This window comes from Bufo bufo, chromosome 1 (assembly GCF_905171765.1).
Source record: "Bufo bufo chromosome 1, aBufBuf1.1, whole genome shotgun sequence".
NCBI lineage: Eukaryota > Metazoa > Chordata > Amphibia > Anura > Bufonidae > Bufo > Bufo bufo.
Window position 1 is genome coordinate 233,065,452 of NC_053389.1, and position 14,688 is coordinate 233,080,139.

The following is a 14,688-nucleotide window of genomic DNA, read 5'->3' on the forward strand; positions in this document are numbered from 1 at the left end:
TTAACACAGCTAACATTTCAATGGAGATTCAGGACATTGCATGCTTCTCTATATCATTGTCTCAACTCATAATGTTATTGTGCTTTCTCAGGTGAAGAGGAAGAGGAAGAACCTGAGATGCCCGTTGGTCCTCGACCTCGTCCTCTTTCTGAAATGCACATCAAGGAAAAAGCAGTACCCATGCCCGAGGCTACCGCATTCTTCATTTTCCGAACAGATAACAAGTAATGCCATCTATTTTGGTCGTTGAATATAAATAAGATGTTATTAAAAGGGTTTTCCCATATGCAACATTTATGGCATGTTCACAGAACAACCCCCATGCCCCAGTCATAGTGAATGGAGAGGTGGTCACACATGCTCCTCTCTCTCTCTCTTATTTTAAAGCGGTTGCCTGAGTGTTTAATACTGATGACCTATCCTCTTCAAACAGCTGAGCAATGGGAGTTCCAGGAGTCGGACCCCCACTGGTCAGATACTGATGGCCATCAGTATTATTAAACTCAGACATCCTCTTTAATAGGAATTCTGAAAACAGCCATTCATGCCTTTTTGGAACTCCTATAGAAGTGAATGGAGAGAGCCACACATGAGAAGCCACCACTCCATTCACAGCAGGACGTGGGTCAGTGGACCCTGTTCTGGAGAAGTTTGTGTTCTTTAGTATCTTTTAGACATTTATGGCATATCTTATGGATATGCCACAAATGTCCTAAGCTGGTCATACACATTAGCTGTCTATTGACCGCTGGTTCTGCTGGATCTTTGGTGACAGCGCTTTTGGTGTTTCTGTGCTGTGATGCTCCAAATGCTGTGACTTTGCTGTCCTCGTACTTCTTTCACCTCCGGGAATTGGGTCAGCTCCTTCTATCCTTGTTTAATTAGATCAAGGCCCTTGATGATAAGTAAACACCTGGGAACTGCTTGGCTCAAATTTTTTCTTTAGTTTGTTTTAATAGGAATATGCTAGGTAGTTTCCAGCCTTTGCAGATTGCAGTTTAACCCATTGTCTCCTTTCCATTTACAGGTTCCGAATCCATTGCCACAAAATTGTCAACAATAACATCTTCACTAACCTGATCCTCTTCTTCATCCTCCTGAGCAGCATCTCGTTGGCCGCAGAAGACCCCGTACGGCACAATTCCTTCAGGAATCAAGTATGCACAATGTCTCCTCTTGTCTGGGGTATGGGAGATCCAACCTGACCCCTCCCACCCCATCACATCAACCGAAGGGAACCATCTTTGCTGCGACATATTCGTATTTTATTACAAAGCTAAAATGGATATAGGAGGCAAAAACCTCTTGTAGATTTGCACCGCTCATAGGTGTACAAGTGTGTGCCATGAAATCGCCACCTTTCTACAATACTGTCTGTCTATAGAGTTAGTAGGTTAACCCCTTATTGACTGCTTTTAACTAACAGGCGGACACCAAGAAGGTGACGCATAGTTTTTTTCTACCTCCTCAATCATCACAGACTCAATGAGCAAAGTGTTCAGAAAAGAGCACTGATCACATGGACAGCGGTAATAATAAAAAATACTATCATAATGATAAAAAAGTAGCCCCTGCTAAGGTGCTACATGGCGGAACAGTCTGACCGAAAATACTCCACATAAGAACTTCCCCCATGTTATTTTATATGCCCTCAGGTCTAAATATTCATTTAAGGGGTTGTCGGAGATTTAAAAAAAATAAATAAGCTGTGGGAAATTGTGTGACAGTAGCTGCAAGTGCTATTGTAACTGACTGATGTCACATCCGCACGTGTGACCGCTAATTGGCTACAGTGATTGTCAACATGACATCAGTCCTGCAGCACAGGAACCAATCCCCCATGGGCATCAGCAAGGCAGAGGCGTCACTCCGCCATTGCTCTGTTTTCTTGATCCCATTTGGATTTTTTACTATAAAAAAAAATGCAATTTACTAACGGATTTAGGAGACATTTATCTTTCCCTGTATGCCCAAAAACAGTGTCAAAAAGTTACAAGGTTTGGTGTATACACCCTGCTTGCGCAAAATTCTAAACAACCTACAAAGAAGAAACAAGCCCAAAACAGTACCCACAAAATATAATAAAGCTTTATTGTGTATACAAATGACATAAAAAAAGTTTTTTTTTTAAATCACATGATGCAAGGGCAGGTGGCAGAAAAAGCATCCTCCAGAGACCACATCATTTAAAATAGGGGTGAATAGGGAAAGGTGTCTATATTATAATTAGAGATGAGCGAATAAAAGCTGACGAAGTGGAATTCGATCAGAATTTCAGGAAAAATTTGATCCGCAACGAATGCGAATTTCCTCGCGTTTCGTGGTAACGAATCGCAATTTTCCTAAAATGGTGGCTACATGTGTGAGGAATGAGGATATGGGGCAAGGAACTCTGGGAAGGCGGGATCACCCAGATTGACATGTCTGCATGCAGCCAGCCCTGTGATGTCACAGCCCTATAAATACGTCGGCCATTTTACAGTCACACATTTTCCAGCGTTCAGAGTGCAGGGACAGACGTGTGAAGGCGCTAGGGACAGCAAGTGGAAAAACTATTGTGGAAAAAAAAAGACAGAAAAAACTATTTATAAGTGCAAGGAAAGGATAGGAATCATTTCACAGCATCTTAATGCAGGGAGAGACGTCAGAAGGCGCTAGGGACATTGATAGGGAAGTGATTTACAAGTACAGGGAACGATTATTTGGGGATCCAAATAGTCATTAGACAGCTCTGTCATTCCAGTTATTTGTTATTGGACTGCAAGTGTTATGTTGAAAAGCCTTTAGTGGCTTATATCTTAGTAACTTATTCAGTACTACAAGAAAAATATATACGCATTTCACTTCTGCAGTTATTTTTCTTGAAAGCGTATAGGGGCGTATTTCAGTACTTGAAGAAATATATATACGCACTTCACTCTGAGTTTTTTTGGTCGAAACGTATAGGGTCGTATTTCAGTACAACAAGAAAAATATATTCTCAGTGCATTTCTGCAGTTAATTGTGGTGAAAGCATTTAGTGGACTATTTTAGTACAAAAAGAAAAATATATTAGTCGCTTTTAGGGGTGTTTTAATTTCTGTTTAATTTGTGTAGTTCAGCTACAAGTAGGTCAGGCAGAGAAGTGCCAGGCCATGCACAGAGGAGTGGCAGAGGCCTGAATGTTTCAGGTGCAAGCAGAGGACGCAGCAGAGTATGGGGGGGCAGCAGGAGTCGCAGCAAGAGGCCTGAGCTCCCGGTGTCATCTAGCAGTCGTGTCTTGACCAGCAACCCAGCGGTTCTTGATTGGTTAACTCAGTCATCCACGTCATCCCGAGTGACATCAGACACCCCCAGCCAACAGTCGGTGGGTTAGTCAGACACAACCCTTATTTGGCAAGGCCTGGGAGCAGGACCTGTGCCCTCACCTGTCCTCAACCTGCCTTTGTCCTTTGCTGTTCCCTCAGCCAGAGAAGTATTGTATGCTGTGGGCTCAGCTCCACTATACAGCGAGGACGAGCTGCTAGAGGACAGTCAGCAGCTACTGCCCAGCCAAGATCTGCAGGAGACATCCGCTGCTTCCTCCGCTAGGTGGGCAAATAGTGATGAGGAGAGTGGCGCAGGAGCTTGTGTTGCGTGCAGTCAGGTTCCTGACCTAGAGACCGTTGAGGAGGACATCAGTGACGTGCAGACACTACTTGATGATGATGAAGCCGATCACACTTGGGAGCCTGGTGCAGAAGAGGCTTCATCATCATCAGGAGAAGAGGGTGGCAGCTTGCCTGTGAGGCAGCGGCTGAGCCAGCTGCATGGTAGCATGACTGGGAGTCAACAGGGGGGCAGCAGTTGCAGGTCAGGAGCCAAACATGCCCAGGGTAGACCACCTGCTTCACAGCAGCCTACCTGCCTGGGAAGTAGTGTTGCAGGGGTTCATGGAGGCAGCGGCGGTAGCAGTCAGTCAGTGTGCACTGTTGGGGGAAAAATCACCTACTCGTGGTGTGGCAGTTTTTTATTAAGCTGCCAGAGGAGGTTAACATGGCCACATGTAGAATATGTGGGCAGAAGGTGAAGCGTGGCCAGGGTGCCAATGTTGGCACTACGGCCCTGCGTCAACATATGCAGCGTCGCCATGCAGTGTCCTGGGAGAACCGTGACTCCGATGTGGTGGTCCAGCCTGCCGCAGCTACCGCTGCATCACCCAGTGGCACGCACCCGGTTTCAGCCAGTCAAGCCTCCACCACCTCAGCTGAAGGCAGCTGTCTGTCATTCCCATCTTCTGCTGATCCAGATGCTCTTGCTCCTCCTCCTCCTAATCCTCGTCAGTCATTCCGTCAGCAATAGATCACCGAAGCGATTGCCAAGAGATAGCAATATGCGTGCACGCATCCAACGGTGCAGACGTTAAACGTGCTCCTGTCCAAGTCGCTGGTGCTGCATTCCCTCCCTTTCCAAGTGGTGGACTGTGCACCTTTCAGAGAACTGATGGCTTGTGCCGAGCCGAGGTGGAGAGTCCCAAGCCGTCATTTCTTTGCGAAGAACGCAGTACCAACCCTGCACAAACATGTAGAACAGAAGATGGGCCAGTCCTTTGAGCCTGTCTGTGTCTGCGAAAGTGCACAGCAGCGCCGACGTGTGGAGCTGTAACTACGGTCCGGGACAATACATGTCCTTTACGGCCCACTGGGTGAATGTGGTTCCTGCACAGCCACACCAGCAACTTGGCCAGGTGACGCCGCTTCCACCTCCACTATGTCACACCCTTGGTCCTGTGACAATGTCCGCCTCTGCCTCCTCCTCATCCACCGTATCCTCAGCCTCCAATGCAGGGACAAGTCACAGTGCCCCTCCAGCATACCACATGTGCAGGGCACGGCGGTGTCACGCTGTTCTGCACCTGGTTTGCCTGGGTGAACGGAGTCACACAGGGGAGGAACTGCTCCATGTGATGCATCAAGAAATAGAATTCTGGCTTTCTCTGCGTCAACTGAAAATCGGTACCATGCTGACAATGGGAAGAACATGGTGTCGGCGCTGCGTCAAGGAAGGCTGAGCCTTGCGCCCTGCATGGCACACGTGTTCAATCTGGTTGTCAAGCGGTTCTGAAGTCTTCCACCCATCTGCAAGACATCCTAAAAATGGGCAGGAAACTTTGCATGCACTTCAGCCACTCATACATACACCGCAAAGCACACCCTCCTTGAGCTCCAGCAGCAGAATGGCATCCCCCAACATAGGCTGATATGCGACGTTTCCACCCGTTGGAATTCCACCCTTCATATGATGGACCGACAATACGAACAGAGAAAGGCCATCACCAATTTCTTGATGATGCAAGAGGATAGGAGTACTCCCCTGGGTAACTTCGATGTCAACCAGTGGCAGCTCATGCGTGACATCTGCCGTTTGCTCAGGCCCTTTGAGGAGGCCACGTTATTTGTCAGTTGCCAGGACTACGGAGTGAACAACGTCATTCCACTGCTTCATGTCCTGGAACAGATGGTGGTAACAATGGCTGGTCATGGGACAGGAGACGTGGCGCCTCAATCTCACGGCCACATGAGCCCTGTGGGGGCTGAACTGGTAGAGGAGGGGGAGGAGGACATTGGAGCACAGGCAATGTGTAGCCAAATGGGTGGTTTTTCTACTCAGCTCACAAGAGAGGAGGAGCAGGAGCAGCCAGAGGAGCTACAGGGCAATGAGGAAGACTAGACAGAGGACCCGGACACACCGTGGCAGTAACATCGACTTGTAATTAGGCTAAGTTCATACTTGAGTTATTTGGTCAGTGTTGGTCCAGTGACTGCCCAAATAAGTTAAGTGTGCAGTGATTCTAAGAGCGACATTTGTCATATGCATGTCATACTGACTCACAGTATTATTTCACTACCACAGCAGACTCCCTATGCGTGCTACTGCAAGGCACAGTGTTCTACACCCCTATAAAGGCTCTCTGCAGCCTGGAAATAGCCGTTTTTTAACGCGATTTGCCACAAATAAATTCGGATCTAAGCAAATTTTTCCTAAAAATTCGGCGAACCAGCCAAATCTAATTTGTTTTTATCTCTAATTATAATGTATGGTCTGGACTAGACCCACTGGGATAGTACCCTGTAAACAACGTAGCTACAAATAGTGCCAGGAATAAATAGTAATAACTGTGTCCAGACCAGAGTATAAAAGACTAGTACAAATATTTAAACTCACCCATTTGCAATTGTGGTCAATGTTGCGCGAGATCCCAACGACTGTTTCGGGCATACCTTCGGCAAAATTCTGCAGTTTTTTCGGGGCTTTCAGGCACATGCTCCACTTTTCCAAAATGTGGGCAGAGTGGCCGATGTGGCGCTAGGCATAGCCTGGCACATATAATCTACTGTACACCAGTAAAGTAGAATAGATAACACCTAAAATCTGCATCAGCTCCCTTGCTGTGTAGATTTCAGGTCTGGCACAGGGTGTGCGCCTTTAAATAATTGTGGCACATCTGATGGCAGGGAATAGATTAAGAACAGCATGTAAAACGCTTATCTTAATAAATATCCTCCTTGGTGTTTCTCTTCCTCACTACTTTCATGATCTCTGTCAATGAATTGAAACTTGCATGGTTTACATTCAGAGACAGAAAGCCTGTCACAGTGTACTAGTGTGGATAATCCTCTGAACAAATCAACAGAACAAATCTTTTCCCTTTCCTGGAGTCTGATTGTTCTTCCCTGCACTAATACACTGAAACAAGCCCTCAGCAGTGTGAGCAGGACTAGTTCTCTTTAGCTTTGTAATAAATTCTAACATCCAGCAATGGCGATTCTCTTATTCCACTCACCATCAGTAACCCTTTAGAATCCATGTCATTCTCACTCTGGACTTAGATAGTCCTTTAATTAAATTGTCTTTTGTTTTGTCCCCGAGGCCAACAGGAAGTAAAATGACTCTAACGAGAAAATCTTGGATTTGATTCTATCTTGGTAAATTGCAATGGACTTTTCCCATAATTAATTTATTTAGAGTCACGGATTGTGATTGTATACTATGGTGGACATTTATCATTCAGTTTGCACCAAAAAAGTGGCGTTAAAAAGTTACAAACTGTGTGTTTGTAAATTTTTACAAAAATTGCTGCAAGTGGTGTTTATTACATCGCCACTTTTCAGAGAGAAAGCGGGGCAAGGGCAAAAAAGACACGGGAGCCGCAGTGACAAATTTATCTTCATTTACGCCAGTTTTCTCCTAGCTGCTGTAGATTTCTGTTCTGGAGGATGCGCTTCAACATAACTTAGGCACATCCTCCAGCAGCGCAAGGAATATCAAGCCGGTCTTGATAAATCTCCCCTAAGGCTGGTTTCACACGGGCGTTGTGGGAAAAGGTGCGGGTGCGTTGCGGGAACATGCGCGATTTTTCCGGGCGATGCGTTTTGCACTCGCGTGAGAAAAATCGTGCATGTTTGGTACCCAAACCCGAACTTCTTCACAGAAGTTCGGGCTTGGGATCGGTGTTCTGTAGATTGTATTATTTTCCCTTACAACATGGTTATAAGGGAAAATAATAGCATTCTAAATACAGAATGCTAAGTAAAATAGGGCTGGAGGGGTTAAAAAAAATAAAAATTTAAATTAACTCACCTTAATCCACTTGTTCGCGCAGCCGGCATCTCTTCTGTCTTTAACTGTGAGCAATAGGACCTTTGATGATGTCACTGCGTTCATCACATGGTCAATCACATGATCCATCACCATGGTGATGGATCATGTGATGAGCGTAGTGACGTCATCAAAGGTCCTATTGCTCACAGTTAAAGACAGAAGAGATGCCGGCTGCGCGAACAAGTGGATTAAGGTGAGTTAATTTTAATTTAAATTTTTTTTAACCCCTCCAGTCCTATTTTACTTAGCATTCTGTATTCAGAATGCTATTATTTTCCCTTATCCCCATCCCGATCGTCACCTAGCAACCGTGTGTGAAAATTGCACCGCATCCGCACTTGCTTGCGGATGCTTGCGATTTTCACGCAACCCCATTCACTTCTATGGGGCCTGCGTTGTGTGAAAAATGCAGAATATAGAACATGCTGCGATTTTCACGCAACGCACAAGTGATGCGTGAAAATCACCGCTCGTGTGCACAGCCCCATAGAAATGAATGGGTTATGATTCAGTGCGGGTGCAATGCGTTCAACTCACGCATCGCATCCGCGTGGAATATTCGCCCATGTGAAAGGGACCTTTAGTCTTTTTTTTTTTTTAACCACCTCCGGACCGCTGTACGCACAGACGCGTCCTGGAGGTGGTTGATTCATTCCGCCTGGACGCATATACGCGTCATCTCGCGAGACGCGAGATTTCCTGTGAACGCGCGCACACAGGCGCGCGCGCTCACAGGAACGGAAGGTAAGAGAGTTGATCTCCAGCCTGCCAGCGGCGATCGTTCGCTGGCAGGCTGGAGATGTGTTTTTTTTAACCCCTAACAGGTATATTAGACGCTGTTTTGATAACAGCGTCTAATATACCTGCTACCTGGTCCTCTGGTGGTCCCCTTTGTTTGGATCGACCACCAGAGGACACAGGCAGCTCAGTAAAGTAGCACCAAGCACCACTACACTACACTACACCCCCCCCCCCCGTCACTTATTAACCCCTTATTAGCCCCTGATCACCCCTGATCACCCCATATAGACTCCCTGATCACCCCCCTGTCATTGATTTCCCCCCTGTCATTGATCACCCCCCTGTCATTGATCACCCCCCTGTAAAGCTCCATTCAGACGTCCGCATGATTTTTACGGATCCACTGATAGATGGATCGGATCCGCAAAACGCATCCGGACGTCTGAATGAAGCCTTACAGGGGCGTGATCAATGACTGTGGTGATCACCCCATATAGACTCCCTGATCACCCCCTGTCATTGATTACCCCCCTGTCATTGATCAACCCCCTGTAAAGCTCCATTCAGACGTCCGCATGATTTTTACGGATCCACTGATAGATGGATCGGATCCGCAAAGCGCATCCGGACGTCTGAATGAAGCCTTACAGGGGCGTGATCAGTGACTGTGGTGATCACCCCATATAGACTCCCTGATCACCCCCCTGTAAAGCTCCATTCAGATGTCCGCATGATTTTTACGGATGCACTGATAGATGGATCGGATCCGCAAAACGCATCCGGACGTCTGAATGAAGCCTTACAGGGGCATGATCAATGACTGTGGTTATCACCCCATATAGACTCCCTGATCACCCCCCTGTCCATGATTACACCCCTGTCATTGATTACCCCCCTGTAAAGCTCCATTAAGATGTCTGCATGATTTTTACGGATGCACTGATAGATGGATCGGATCCGCAAAACGCATCCGGACGTCTGAATGAAGCCTTACAGAGGCGTGATCAATGACTGTGGTGATCACCCCATATAGACTCCCTGATCACCCCCCTGTCATTGATTACCCCCCTGTAAAGCTCCATTCAGACGTCCGCATGATTTTTACGGATCCACTGATAGATGGATCGGATCCGCAAAACGCATACGGACGTCTGAATGAAGCCTTACAGGGGCGTGATCAATGACTGTGGTCATCACCCCATATAGACTCCCTGATCACCCCCCTGTCATTGATCACCCCCCCTGTCATTGATCACCCCCCCTGTCATTGATCACCCCTCTGTAAGGCTCCAGACATTTTTTTGGCCCAAGTTAGCGGAATTATTTTTTTTTTTTTCTTACAAAGTCTCATATTCCACTAACTTGTGTCAAAAAATAAAATCTCACATGAACTCACCATACCCCTCACGGAATCCAAATGCGTAAAATTTTTTAGACATTTATATTCCAGACGACTTCTCACGCTTTAGGGCCCCTAGAATGCCAGGGTAGTATAAATACCCCACATGTGACCCCATTTCGGAAAGAAGACACCCCCAGGTATTCCGTGAGGGGCATATTGAGTCCATGAAAGATTGAAATTTTTGTCCCAAGTTAGCGGAACGGGAGACTTTGTGAGAAAAAAATTAAAAATATCAATTTCCGCTAACTTGTGCCAAAAAAAAAATAATTCTATGAACTCGCCATGCCCCTCATTGAATACCTTGGGGTGTCTTCTTTCCAAAATGGGGTCACATGTGGGGTATTTATACTGCCCTGGCATTCTAGGGGCCCCAAAGCGTGAGAAGAAGTCTAGTATCCAAATGTCTAAAAATGCCCTCCTAAAAGGAATTTGGGCACCTTTGCGCATCTAGGCTGCAAAAAAGTGTCACACATCTGGTATCGCCGTACTCAGGAGAAGTTGGGGAATGTGTTTTGGGGTGTCATTTTACATATACCCATGCTGGGTGAGAGAAATATCTTGGTCAAATGCCAACTTTGTATAAAAAAATGGGAAAAGTTGTCTTTTGTCAAGATATTTCTCTCACCCAGCAAGGGTATATGTAAAATGACACCCCAAAACACATTCCCCAACTTCTCCTGAATACGGCGATACCACATGTGTGACACTTTTTTGCAGCCTAGGTGGGCAAAGGGGCCCATATTCCAAAGAGCACCTTTAGGATTTCACAGGTCATTTACCTACTTACCACACATTAGGGCCCCTGGAAAATGCCAGGGCAGTATAACTACACCACAAGTGACCCCATTTTGGAAAGAAGACACCCCAAGGTATTCCGTGAGGGGCATGGCGAGTTCCTAGAATTTTTTATTTTTTGTCACAAGTTAGTGGAAAATGCAGATTTTTTTATTTTTATTTTTTTCATACAAAGTCTCATATTCCACTAACTTGTGACAAAAAATAAAAACTTCCATGAACTCACTATGCCCATCAGCGAATACCTTGGGGTGTCTTCTTTCCAAAATGGGGTCACTTGTGGGGTAGTTATACTGCCCTGGCATTCTAGGGGCCCAAATGTGTGGTAAGGAGTTTGAAATCAAATTCTGTAAAAAATGACCTGTGAAATCCAAAAGGTGCTCTTTGGAATATGGGCCCCTTTGCCCACCTAGGCTGCAAAAAAGTGTCACACATCTGGTATCTCCGTACTCAGGAGAAGTTGGGGAATGTGTTTTGGGGTGTCATTTTACATATACCCATGCTGGGTGAGAGAAATATCTTGGCAAAAGACAACTTTTCCCATTTTTTTATACAAAGTTGGCATTTGACCAAGATATTTCTCTCACCCAGCATGGGTATATATAAAATGACACCCCAAAACACATTCCCCACCTTCTTCTGAGTACGGAGATACCAGATGTGTGACACTTTTTTTGCAGCCTAGGTGGGCAAAGGGGCCCATATTCCAAAGAGCACCTTTCGGATTTCACAGGTCATTTTTTACAGAATTTGATTTCAAACTCCTTACCACACATTTGGGCCCCTAGAATGCCAGGGCAGTATAACCACCCCACAAGTGACCCCATTTTGGAAAGAAGAGACCCCAAGGTATTTCGTGATGGGCATAGTGAGTTCATAGAAGTTTTTATTTTTTGTCACAAGTTAGTGGAATATGAGACTTTGTAAGAAAAAAAAAAAAAAAAAATCATCATTTTCCGCTAACTTGTGACAAAAAATAAAAAGTTCTATGAACTCACTATGCCCATCAGCGAATACCTTAGGGTGTGTACTTTCCGAAATGGGGTCATTTGTGGGGTGTTTGTACTTTCTGGGCATTGTAGAACCTCAGGAAACATGACAGGTGCTCAGAAAGTCAGAGCTGCTTCAAAAAGCGGAAATTCACATTTTTGTACCATAGTTTGTAAACGCTATAACTTTTACCCAAACCATTTTTTTTTTACCCAAACATTTTTTTTTTATCAAAGACATGTAGAACAATAAATTTAGAGCAAAATTTATATATGGATGTCGTTTTTTTTGCAAAATTTTACAACTGAAAGTGAAAAATGTCATTTTTTTGCAAAAAAATCGTTAAATTTCGATTAATAACAAAAAAAGTAAAAATGTCAGCAGCAATGAAATACCACCAAATGAAAGCTCTATTAGTGAGAAGAAAAGGAGGTAAAATTCATTTGGGTGGTAAGTTGCATGACCGAGCAATAAATGGTGAAAGTAGTGTAGGTCAGAAGTGTAAAAAGTGGCCTGGTCTTTCAGGGTGTTTAAGCACTGGGGGCTGAGGTGGTTAAATACCGCTTTTTAAATGCATTTTTTGATGGAGCAAAATAACACAGTGGCTAGATGTCATACGCTTGCCAATAGGACATTATAAAATGCTCTACAAACCCTTTTTTTTTTTTTTGTAGTGGCGTTTTAAGACAATTTTGGGCGTTTTTTGCTCCCATGGCATTTTTTTTTCAAAACGCACCATGCTCTGGATGCAGTGTTTTTTTTTTTTATATTTTCCCATAGACTTCACAATAGGGAAAAAAGTCTGAAAAGAATGTTCTATGACCGAAAAAAAACTCTTGTGAACAAACACCAAGAAAAAGTAATAGGGCAAGATTTATCAAGACGAGCACTTTCTGCGCCCGTCCTGATATCCCCTGCGCTGCTGGAGGATGCACCTAATGTATGACGGGGCAACAGTCCATGCACCTAAATAGAAATTTCTGGCTTAAAATGAAGATAAATGTGTCATTGTGACTGGCAACGCCCCCTTCCTGTCCCTGCCACACCCTTTCACAACAGTGGTGAGGGCGGCGTAAAAACCACCACGCCTTTTTAAAAAGACGCCACTTTTCTGGCGCAAACTAAAAGATAAATCTCCCCCATAGTTTAGCAGCAGCCTGCAGTCTATCCCTAATGGGTCATTGTTCACATGCGGTGACATTATTCTGATATCATTAGTATACTATTATCACTGCTGTATTTCCTCTTGTGACTATAACCCAGCCCTCTAAGGTTTTTGCAGTACTCCTGGCCCCGGTTCATCGTCTTTGTGTTTTCCAGGTCCTCTTTTATTTTGATATAGTTTTCACCATCATTTTCACCATTGAGATTGCTTTGAAGGTAACAGACCCTGACCGTATCCCCCTCTCCATCTATACTCAGCGCTAACACACCACCGCCCCCTGTCTGCCACTCTCACCACCTGCACTAACAACGCTCTGCTCTGTCTTTCAGATTCTAGGAAATGCTGATTACGTGTTCACTAGCATTTTTACTTTAGAAATCATCCTTAAGGTAAAAGTTATCTCAGCTTGAAAAAGTAAAAGACTGTCTATAGAGTCTGCAGCCTGGGTACTAACGCAGGGGCCCTAAGCGGAAGGGTGGCCCTGCACTACAGAAGGATAGCCACATGAGTCTGTATAAGGATCTGCATGTCCTGTGGGTACACATTCAGTCTGCCCAATGTGCTGGTCATATACTACCACCTAAAGTATGTCACAACACTGGGGGCATATGTTTGTCACAAAGCAGCAAAATTAAAGGGGTTGTCCAAGGTTTTGATATCGATGGCCGGTCCTCAGGATAAGTCATCAATATCAGATCGAGAAAGGTCCGACTCCAGGCAACCCTGTCGTTCAGCTGTTTGAAGAAACCGCGACGCTCCCATAAGCATGTGGGCCTCGTCCTAGGCCAGTGATGTCACATTCATCGTCACGTGGCCTAGGGGCAGCTTAGTCCCATTGAAGTGAATGGGCCTGAGCTGCTAAAACCAAGCGCAACTGCTATACAATGGATAGAGCTGTGATTGGTAAGCTACGAAGAGCGCCACCTCCTCTTCAAATGGCTGATCGATGGGGGATGCTAGGATCAGACCCCCACTGATCACATACTGATGACCCATACTGAATATTAAGCACCCGGAAAACCCTTTTAGCAAGAAATCCTGATAGAAAATAAATATGACAGATGATTATGTAGAAAACAGCCCCTGGATCTTCCCATCTTATAAAGTGAGGGTCATCGCTTTATAATCAGTAGGGATCTGACCTCTGGGACACACACTACCTGGGGATGGAGGGGCCACAGTGCTGGTGCATAGCTGATTCCCATTCTGAATTTTCCCCGTAGAGTAGTGCTCCAGGTCCCCTGGCTGCACAGGGAACCACTGCACAGCTGGACCCATTCACATGAATGGTGTCATGCTGCAGTTCACTGCACGGCAGGTGGTCCAGGCGCCATTGGGCAGGAAACCACAGTAAATGGGATACAGTGCTACACCAGTGCATTCTCCGCAACTAAAAGTTTGACCCCCACCAATCATGGGGAAGTGATGTACCATCAATGGGGCTAATTCATGAAAATGGGCTCTAAAGCCGACGGTATGTCATTGGGTCAGTTTTGCAATCTGAATGACCAGGGTTTGTAATTCCATACGTTGCAGCATGGACTAGTAAGTTATGGCCTTGTTACTTGTGTCAGGATGCAGACTCTATGGGGGGGATTTATCATGAGGGGAATATTTGAAGTTAGTTTTGCTTGAGTTTGTGTTTTTGTGCCTGATTTCAATCTAATGGCGGATTTAGACAAGTGGATAATCGTTTAGGCAATGCTATTGAAAATTGTGATCGAAAGTGGATGAGATATAAGCGTTTCCATGCAAATATGTTGTCATGCGATCGTTTATCCTCTTAATTGAGGATCGTTGACTGTATTTAGACAGCAGCCATTTACAGAACACATGGCTGTTCTTGCATCCTTCTGAGAAAGATCACACGATGTACCTTTACATTGCCGCAATTCAGTAACGTCAAACGATAATTTGTTCATTCACATAGAAGATTTCACAAGCGTTTTTAGTACAGCCGTTACATCCATTAACG

At 45.1% G+C, this 14,688-nt stretch overlaps 1 protein-coding gene across 6 annotated transcripts in view; it reads left to right on the top strand.

Annotated features, from left to right (window-relative positions):
* The window catches only part of CACNA1C (calcium voltage-gated channel subunit alpha1 C), a 583,432-nt gene that overhangs the window by 474,881 nt on the left and 93,863 nt on the right, over positions 1-14,688 (top strand). For 3 of the 6 annotated variants that reach the window (XM_040436644.1, XM_040436661.1, XM_040436676.1), the window contains exons 19-21: positions 92-224; positions 1,028-1,157; positions 12,869-12,928. In XM_040436644.1, coding sequence (XP_040292578.1) covers positions 92-224; positions 1,028-1,157; positions 12,869-12,928 — 323 coding nt within the window. Of the gene's footprint in view, positions 1-91; positions 225-1,027; positions 1,158-12,868; positions 12,929-13,042; positions 13,103-14,688 lie in introns of all 6 variants that reach the window. The other 3 variants (XM_040436668.1, XM_040436653.1, XM_040436685.1) reach the window with 2 other exon arrangements.